This window comes from Saccoglossus kowalevskii, chromosome 14 (assembly GCF_978046115.1).
Source record: "Saccoglossus kowalevskii chromosome 14, keSacKowa6.1, whole genome shotgun sequence".
Lineage (NCBI taxonomy): Eukaryota > Metazoa > Hemichordata > Enteropneusta > Harrimaniidae > Saccoglossus > Saccoglossus kowalevskii.
Genome location: NC_140654.1, coordinates 15,659,116 through 15,669,827, shown reverse-complemented (window position 1 = coordinate 15,669,827; position 10,712 = coordinate 15,659,116). Strand labels below are relative to the sequence as shown.

The following is a 10,712-nucleotide window of genomic DNA, read 5'->3' as shown; positions in this document are numbered from 1 at the left end:
GTGTCACAGGCTATTTGTCTCAGATTTACTAACTATTTCATCTAAATCCAGCTCATTCGAGTCAAGATGTCGATCAATGACGTAATCGTCTTGATAACTGTCGTCACTTTCACGCTGGGTAAGTCTCGCATGTACAGCGTCCATGGTCTGTGTCATGTCAGTTACCATCTGGATAAATTCAACTTCAAAAAATTACATTTTAGTGCGTCATTGAAAACGAGCAGTATAATCTCGTGGTTGGTCGTGTTTGCACATCCGATTTCCATCGATGTGCTTTGCCAATGACGAACCGTGGCGGTCATGACGTATGTCAAGTTCAAGTGAATATATGACCATTTGTTGACACACTTAAGTTTGTTTACACTCACACCTGCACACACAAAGCCGTGTTGCGTGTAAGAATGGTATATGACATGCGTACTGACAGAACGGTTGGTTTATTTTTATATTTTTTCGAGAAAATGATCTTTTTAATCATGATGATGGTGATGACATTTGTTATTGATTTTTTTTTTTAATTTGATTGTTTTAATTTGTAAGTTAAATTTTATTTAATAGGCAAATAGAAATATTCACTAATTCAGCTCATTCACTTTTTTTCAGCTTTATCAACCACGGTTGTGGTAAGTCACATTAATTTTCTTCCCGTTTCTAACACGTCAATGTCACGGTGCAGGGAACCGAATTTGATTCAGAACAAATCTTGCGAACACGTCCAGACATGCTGTTTACACCGTATACTGGCTTTCGTCACAATTTGATAATATATTGACAATAGATGTGGGAAACAACAAATGTGTACACAGCTTGTTCTATGTAGATGACCTCATATCCCTGGAGGTCATCGTCCATGCGTGACTAAGTTGTACCTAACTAGGTTTCTGTTCAATATATTGTCCATAGACTGCGTCGTGTGGAGTACAAGCAATACCACCGAGTACGTCATTGCCTGGCACGGCGATCGTAGGTGGAGCTCCAGCAACACCTCATAGCTGGCCATGGGCCGCACAACTGAAGTTTCAAGGCAATCATTATTGTGCAGCAACGTTGATTCATCCAAAGTGGGTGGTGACGGCAGCCCATTGCACCCAGGAAATATGGTAGGTGGTTATACTAGTACTTTGTTGATCTATCGCCATCTATTCGATTTGGGACTCGAAATGACAAACCAGTTGTTTATATCCATCCACATTTATATGAGTAATCAATTCGGATTCGTGGCAGAATATATAGGGTAATCATCTGAAATTTCTATTCGTTCACTTCAAACTGTATCTATTTTATTTGTTTCTCTTCTCACACAGGGTGGGTTTCTCTAAAGTTCATCTGGGTTCTCACTCGAGAGACCAAATCGATGTCGGAAAAGAAGTACAGATTGGAGTCAGTGTTGTTGTTAATCATGAATTTTACGACAGCTACACCAAAGAAAACGACATAGCAATGTTGAAGTTAGCAGAAAGCGCCACCCTAACAGATTATGTAAATATTGCTTGTCTGCCCGATTCGACTACCAACTACATTGCTGGCACTGACGGTGTTGTTGTTGGATGGGGCGATGATAGAGGTTTGTATTTAAACACGACGAAACGCGAAATAAGCAAATCAAAACATATCTCATACATATGAAATACACATGTCAAATTAATTGTTTTTTTTTGTTTTTTTGGTTTTTTTCAGACACTTCAGTTGACGATACCGTACTTAACCAAGTGGTTGTCCCGGTGATTGGCGTGAATGTATGCAATAACACCCAGATGTACGATGGTTATATAAAAGACGGCATGTTTTGTGCCGGATATGCAGAAGGTGGCAAAGACGCGTGCCAGGTGATCATAGTTTAGACTAGGGTGGCACCTCACGTCAGGCACAATGCTCGTACAACCAGTCATCATTTATGAAATTTATAAAATGCGAATATATCAGTTTGTTTACATACAATTCGAATCAATGTATAACTTCTTTGTTTAAGTTAATAGTTCAATTCTCGTTACAGGGTGATAGCGGCGGACCATACCAAGTTGCTCGCAGTGATGGTTCATGGGAATTATACGGACTAGTGAGTTGGGGTGATGGGTGCGCTGAACCTAATAGACCCGGCATCTATACTCATATTCCAACCTATGTTGATTGGATAAATGACGTAATAGCGTCAACATAATCGATAACTAGCAAAAAATTATATTTCCCCACAAATTTCCTTGTAATTGTGTATCTGATTCCATAACGCAATATTACAAAAATCATAAATAAATTTTGCTAATGATCGAGAAAATGTATTTTCGAGTTCGTCTTTTTTCTGAAAGCTAGAACGCGAGTAAGCCTATGGGCTGTCTGCTGCGCACGAAGTTTACGCGGCGAAGTCCCGATCTGATTCAATTATATCTCTGGTAAATCTGGGCATATTATCAAAAAACACAAGTCGTTTTCAATGTGAGTTGGTTGTGTCCCGTTCATGACTGTCCAGGTCCATTATTCGAGTAAGAAGTAGACGTTACAAGCTACTCGTGTCGATAAGTTGCATTGTTACCGTAATCGTATTAAGTTAATGGGTGGTATCTCAACTGCAAGAGCAAAGGGGTCTGCGTGAATTAAAATATTCAATGTTTATGCCGAATACCCATACCGCAATATCTTTAACTAACGGCGTTATGTCGATGATCAGAAATTGTTTGATTGTGGGAGGTCGAATCGAATATCCCCCGACAAGAATACCAAAAATAGCCGTATTGCACCATGCAAAGGAAATCAGCAGTAACATTCAATCTGTCTCTTAATGAGGGCGATCGTCATGGCAATACAAATGACGATCTAGTTATGTCGCATTTCCGGAGACGTAAACAATCCAGCACGAGTTTCCGGTACGAGCCCTCTAGCGTCTGCGTTTGTGTTTGACCGAGGCATTTCTCCGCAACCCAATACCGTTTCAAAAATACGCTGGATCGAACAATGCAGCAGCAACAACGAGTTTCCACCGCATGGCGCCTTGTAATATTCAAATCCTCCAGTTTGAGGTTCCCATAATTTTATCTAGTGATTTCAACACTAATTACAACCGCTGATAAATATTTACCCCATAATTCAAATCTCAATGTAAGTTGCTGCTTGCTTGATTTTTTGTTCGATTGTATATTTAAATTTATTCAAATACCTTGTGTTAATATGGCTACGTTAGGGGAGATTTTCCTGAGCGTGTTGCGTGTACTTTAAGAAATATAACTGAGATGTTTATGTGATTTATATGAAAAAGGCCGTGTAGCATCACTCATATAATTACACATCGACGACATCCAAGACAATCCCTTTCAATACCAAAACGGATGATATTTTTGGAATCGTGTCATTTTATTTCAAATAGATTCCGGTATATATCACGTTTCTTGCGTCTCTTATTTTCCTTTGAGTGAAATTCACAGTAATCGAAAAGAGCATTTTGCATAGAATGTACCGGTACGTGTTTAAGATAATTACCAATAAACTCCTAAACTATTCAGACTATTAAATCGTATACAATACGAACAATGCATTTTTTTCCAAAGCGTATATCGGTTGAATTTGGTTTTGGAAATTTTGAGCTTATTTCAAAAACTTCATAACGTTATTTTGTCATTGCAAATCAATTCTGTCACGTCAACGGCTTAGTACATCATACCAAATAACAAGAGAACGCCACTTGATAGGGGACCATTAGTAGGACCATGCCAAATGTTTACATTTAAATCACAATGTCGTCTTCAGTTCTAGTGGCATCAATATGAAGACCGTTTTTTACACGTCTATACGGTTAAGTACGAAGTTAGGGTTACCGAGACGGAACACTTCCAAAACCATTCTACATTTAATTTAGTAAGCCACATAATTAAAATCCGCTCTCGTCAGTTCCTTCTGTTGATTTAAATGTCTCTGTGGATTATATATTTAGATTAAATAATGGGGATTAAAACAATGTCATTGATGCTATCATTATATATCACTACAACAAGATGATAGCTTTATACGTAATTAAGTGTTACAGTTATGTCTTACAAATGTACTGAAAAACGATGCTTTGAGGACCCTGCTCTACTTCTTCTTTCAACTGCGCTGTCGATGTTTCCAGCGTTCTGAACAACAAGATATTATATTAAGCCGAATCCCCGGAGCAATAATGTACCAACTGGTGTCGTATTACTGGCATTAAAGAAACGAAAAGAAATATCAGTAGGCGCTTGATCAATCGTACTCAAGAGTGTTAAAATGACAGGAGATTTAGTTTATTGACAACCGGACTCATATAATGCCAAACCGCCAGTTGGTATGCAATCCAAATTAGTTGGATGATACCGATGGTGCACCTATATGACTGCGTGGTCTGCATGGTGAATTCGTGCTAGCCATCTGAAACAATATTTACAATGTTAAACAGCTTTGGTTTACTGGGTAATCATGTAAATGCTGCATGGAGTAAACGAAATATTTACTAGAATTTCCGCTGATCGTAATTCTGTTAATGATCTTTCCAAAAGGAGGATGAATTATTGCGTAGTTTATATTCGATGATAACAATTCCTATATAACTATTTGTAGCTCATGTCTGGGACGCTGTTTCAAGTCAGATTAAAAGTGCAGTGGTTGTGGTTTCAACCAAGAAATATACAAATGCAACGTCTTAATTTTAGCAGTCTAGCTGGCAGACACATGTATCGACGATAATAAGAATTATTAGCCTGAAGTACTCATGGAGGTGGTAGGATGTGAGTATCCGATATAGGAAGCTGACACAGTGTCTGTTGACAAGATAAAACGAAGTCTAGTCCACTAAGGCGAAACACCCCCACATTTACTCTACACGATTTAGCAGATAAAACATAAATAATTTTTTTTTTATATCCCACTTAGAGACTTAAATGGCTCTGGATTAAAACACATCTGTATGAAAACTTGTCAGTATTTTCGTTAACATCATTTAGTATATGTTCGAGGACTGTTCAAAATGATGAATAAAAACGACGTTTTTTGCGCCTTCATTTTTTCATCGATGGCGTTAATGCTATCAATACCAGCCATGTATATACCAGTATATCCCGTTTCATACTTAAAGGAGTTTTCAAGTTAAGTCTCACAAATGTACTGAACGACAATGTTAACAGACTGCTCTACTTTTTATTCAACTTAAAAACAAGATACTAGTACCATATTAATCCAAATCTCTCGAGTCAGAATGTATCAACTAGTGTCATATTACTACTTTAGAGAAATGGGAACATTTGTAATAAGCGCTTCGTTAACCCAATTACAATATTATTAAAATGAATTTAGTGTATAGCCGAATTGATCAAACTGAAACATCAATCCGTTACTGAGGACAATGCAGTGATTCTGCGTGGTCAGCATGATAGATGTGCTGTTAGTCAGAAATTCTGACAATGTTTAAGAACTTACTGGGTAATATTGTAATGATGTTGAATCTATTAATGTTCCTCTTAACAGGTAGATGAATTCGTGCAAAGTATGAATTCAATAATAATATTTTAGAAATTAGTATACAATGTCGGAAAATAACTGAGCTTGATAATAATCTGACTGAGAATTAGCCAGCCGATGAGATTGATAATTTCAACCAATTGACAAGCTCGTTAAATCACAATGACCAATCAGCTCGTTTCTTTTGTCGGCAATCATGTACAAGGCCATGTCCTGTGTAACCAGTCATGTACAAGGCGAATGTTGACTATGAGTATTTAAGGAGTAATAATAATAATAAGAAGAATGAGAGTTAGCAGAAAAACAGTTATACAAATGCTTAAACTTGCTAAAAAGCGAGAGTGTAAGCGAAGCTGACAGTGACTTGATGTCCTCGTTGTGTATGCAGTGACGTCATTTTGGTTGCGTGTGGTGTCCAAACATCACCATAACACGTACACAATACACGTACAGGTGACAATACGTGGTAATATTATCACAGCTTTTGATTTACATACGAGATTTATTCATAATACAAGCTCTGTGATATCAACTCGTTAACAATGGCAGAGCAGGAATAGAAACGAAACGTCCTCGTTCCCGATACAAAATATATACGACGTATTTGTTATTGCATAGATCACGATCTTCTAGCAGAGTTAATTCCAGTTGTATTAAATCAAATGCGCATTTTGCATAATTACGAATAACTATGTGAAGGAGACCCAGTGCAGTTAGAGGGCTTCAGATCTAGGTCACTTTTATAAGAAGCCACTCTGATGCAATAAACACCAGAGCATTGCCGCATTGCTGATTAAAAAACCTGATGTTTGTCGACAAGGTGAAAGCATAATAGGTCGCCGTGTGTTATTTCTGGTTGATTTAGTCATTCCCCTGTTTATGCACTGAATGGTAGAATTCAGATTTCAGTTTTCTTTCAGACGTGACTATGATTTACTACCCCTTCAGCTGCTGCAATAATACAATATATATTTTATGCGAATCGTTGCATTTAGCTTGACTCAAATGATCACTTAAATCACCATAAATCAATAACTATGTTACAAAGCATGTATACGGATGTTATATCTTGTGTTAGGTTAGGCGAGCCAATCTGCCAACTATTTTTCATTTCAATTTTTCCGATGTTCGTGAAGAATTATTACAGTTTTGACAAAGAGAGATCATATTAGTTTAGTTCAGTAGTAACGTGAATAACATGACATGATAGTTGGACACGGTTGCACTGCGTAGACCTCAAGCAAATCGTCAACACGGTCCATTTAAAATAAATCATTCTGCAGCCGTTCTGTAATAATGTCATCCCCCACAGACCATTTTACGTTTGACACAGAATAAGACAGAGAAACAGCTCAGAATGACATTCGACGTATATTGACCTATGATCTACTGCCTGCAAATGCGGGGTACTGAATTTGTCACTGAAACTGATTGCGACATGGAAAAGATGGCATGCTTATTGCTTTCGAAACCCTGACGTCAACAGATGTTACTGTTTGACAAACCACACAACGCTCTTTTGTTTATTTTTTATTGTTTTTGTTGTTTTTTTAAACTTGTAATCTCATATCGCGTGTATTTTTTTTATTTGCGTGCCGCGGGAATAAATATATTAAACGTACGGGGGACTGACTCCATCCAAAACAGAATTAAAATTAAAACTTAACAAATATTATCAGTGCATCTTTTTAAAGTGAGAGTCAACCGTGACATATATAGTTTTAGGTGTTCTTATTCTGAATACGTGAACTTTAAAAAATATTTCAAATTAGGGATTTATTAAAGAAGTCCACACATACGGTGTACAGTTATGGAAACATATCGGGTATCGTTGGTACGGAAGATGAAAAGTCGTACCAGATCAAGTTCTCACTCCGTGTCAGACAGAGTTGCCTGCTACACAACCGTTCACCGGCCGACTCGGGATGGAGTGTGTCTTTATTTGCGATCTTCAGGGATACAAGTTACATAGGCCAACTGCATCACTCGTTGCTGATTGCTGCTCGCTCATGAGTATCCACGAAGCCATTTTTTTTTCAAACGTGACGTCATTAACTTCACATCTCTTGAATGTCACTCGTGTTAGCGTGTGTTCACTCACGTACCAGTTTATTTATTTTGCTTAAACCACGAAGCAATTATGGATGGCTGTGGCATAACAAATTGTTGTGTTTGCTACTAATAATCGGACGATATCACCCCCAGAGTTGCACACTGTTTGTTAGTCGCTAGTCATGTCTTCAAACAGTAGCGTTTATAATTATTATATTACGTCATAAAACATCTATATTCCTGTCTTATATCCTACAATCTCGAAAATAAAAACTATGATAGTAATACGGGAGACACATAATGTGCCTAGAGTGTCAGTTTCTCCCTTGATATGAGTTGATTTACAGCGTGCTAAAAATAATCATAAAAATGGGATCACTGCAGTATAGACAGCACCTTAAGGTGACAGCTCCTCGCATATTATTGATAATAGCAATGATGGTCCTCTAACAGCGATATGACGGTTAAGGGGCTGATTTCAAAGAAGAAAGCGTGTGGACCGCGCTCATTATTGAGCTTGGAGTAACCTCTGGGTATTTTTCAATCTTGTCAATTCAGTGTACACGACCCACACTCAGCAAAAATATGTTTGTCTCTCTTCCATTTCAGAAGAGTGACGTATTTTATAAAATATTCATCAGTTCCTTCGCAGTATCCAACGTGTGGGTTCCCAGGACGTTATATGTGTGATTGTGTCTCGTGTATATGACTTTCAAACGAATATACCAAAGGTCGCGGGGTACGTCACGTCACTATTATCGATCGCTGTTCCAATTGCACTGATTAATTTCTCAATGTCAACCTTGATGCAAAAGTACGAAGATTGATTACCAGAAGTCACATCTCCCAGTTTCATCGTTATCTTTTGGGTATGTGATTACAGACATCTGTTCCATCCAGTGAAATACAATACATTACCCCTCCCCACCGCCCTTAAAATATCCGCGCAACAATGCTATTAGCGTTAATTGTGTATACGGTACCCATATTTGTTTTCATTTTTGTTATTTTAATTCGAGTAATACGCTATTTAAAGGCTCAACGACGAGTAAATTGCCCAGGCCATATAAAAAACGGGCGTCATCGTATTAAAGCGGGAGGGTCATCACCTGCGCACGCCCGGGAATTAAGCGACGATAACAACACTAGCGACGAGAACAACACACGCTAAAAATGCAGAGGCTCATGTGTAGATGTTTGTGAACAATGACAAGCTATGGCCATCTGATGCAGGCGCAGGTGACGACTTCCCCGCTTTAAATGTCTCGTGGAACCGTGTAACAAGACAGTGTTCCTGTTTTCCGGGCCACTCCATATTCACTATCGGCATTATGTGATACGGCTGCTCTTCCATACAATACACAAATACGCGCAGTGATACGCTTCTCACAGAAACATTTCAAGGCCAAATACAAAATATCCTGACATTGATCAATATTCATGTATTATTAAATTTAGGACTAAGAAGTGAGAAGTATTTTCTAACCGTTCTCAATATTAATCGGAAGTTCTTTGTTATTGAGTGGTGCTATTATATCCCCGGGCTTCCGAACTGCAATCTTTTAATTCCGACGTCATGCGGTGATTTTTGAATACGTTACTCGTGACCGTGGCAGTGTTCCCTGTTATTTCCCATCAATCGCCACTCGTGTACCTCGTGTGTTGCCGTATATAATTTCCCATTGCCCGGTTTCACGCTCGTTTTGCACTTTGCCGAAGATGCAATCTGCACCGTGCTCAAGTCAAGGTTTAACGAGTTTATCAATAATTCTTGTGTTCCTTTATTTTCACCATCCTATTATATATTTTCGACTCGAAAATATAATACCGTAACCAAAGAGACCCCAGCGTTTTACTATGCAACTCGATTGACATAGGGCAAATTGCTATATACTTGTGAAGAAATCTCCCTAAAGGGGTGTATGTTGTTAGGGTAGACTCCCGACCGATTTTGATTTTTTTGTTTGCCGCACGTACATTTACGACTGTTTCTGATGAGGAAAACATAATTACAGTGACTTTCACCGTTTCAAATGTTAATTGTGATCTTTTAGATCACCAAGTTACAGATAAAATATAGCCTGACAAAATTCGGACAAGTACCCATTACATTTGTGTAATATAAATACATGCAGAGTAATTCTAATTACGTAACACTTCTTCCTTTCTCAATATTTCGTAAGAACTAGAGACCTATCCAAGAAACATAATAAGTGTTTCGTAAGATACCCAGAATAGTAATTCAGATTTTTTTCAGAATGATATTTATCGGTGTTTAGTATTTCTCAGTCATCCGTATTTTGGATCTAAAACCAACGGTCAAGGAACACTGAACATAACACGACGCGCTGGGGTGACGACAGCACGATGTCAATCTATATTAAATAATCTTTAAAAAAACATCACCATATTTGTTACTGCCAACGTCCCATCCATGTAACATGAGACTAAACAGTTTTCCCAAACTGCACAGCAACGATTAAATATTACGAGTCTACTTTAAACGGCAGTGGTCGTCGCGCCGCGACCTGTTCGATATGGGACTCATAGCAGCGTACATAACGCGTGTATTGAATACATTGTTTTTGTACGTGGAATTCGAACACGCGTTGCGCGACGCCCTTTAAGTCTCGTCTGTAAATGTCATATCAAACTTGCGTGAGAATGAAAGGAGACAGTAGTGAATATTAACCTGGCGCGGTTGGTCATTTGTTGTATAATTAAATTTCAGCCGCAGACGGATATACAGATGTGAACAAATAATATACTCTTAACAGTCAAAGTACATGCGCTTAGATATACGACTAGAAAAACACTTTTAGACTGGCGTTTGAACCAGGTCACTGACTTCCACTCATAATTTGCGCATCGATTGATTACATCTGTTTTTATCCAGGTAACAATGTCTCAACAGAATAAATTCACCGGTGATTTGTTTCGTGAAAATTGAGCACTGTGCAGCATCGTAAGATCTAGTTTCTACCCACCCGAATAAAGCAAGAGAAATTGACACAAAAGCATTACTGTTGCTTGTCCTTGTAAAAATTACCCGGGCAATTGACTACCATCATTTGGCGATGGTATTTACAACAGTTCACGGCGGTTAGCGCGGCATTGTCTCGCAAACGCGCCAATATAGTTGCCTGACAGTTATATTAAATGCAGTTACAAGGTTAATAGCTGTTATTCTCCGACTACGT

The 10,712-nt window shown here is 38.3% G+C and overlaps 1 protein-coding gene across 1 annotated transcript; it reads left to right on the top strand.

Moving 5' to 3' along the window:
• LOC102807386 (trypsin-2-like) lies at positions 1-2,272 on the top strand. Its single transcript, XM_085507670.1, has 6 exons — positions 1-118; positions 604-623; positions 904-1,100; positions 1,305-1,564; positions 1,678-1,826; positions 1,994-2,272. Exons 1-6 carry the CDS (start codon positions 67-69, stop codon positions 2,156-2,158), a joined length of 843 nt encoding a protein of 280 aa, XP_085363796.1. The 5' UTR covers positions 1-66; the 3' UTR covers positions 2,159-2,272.
• Positions 2,273-10,712: the final 8,440 nt, after the last annotated feature.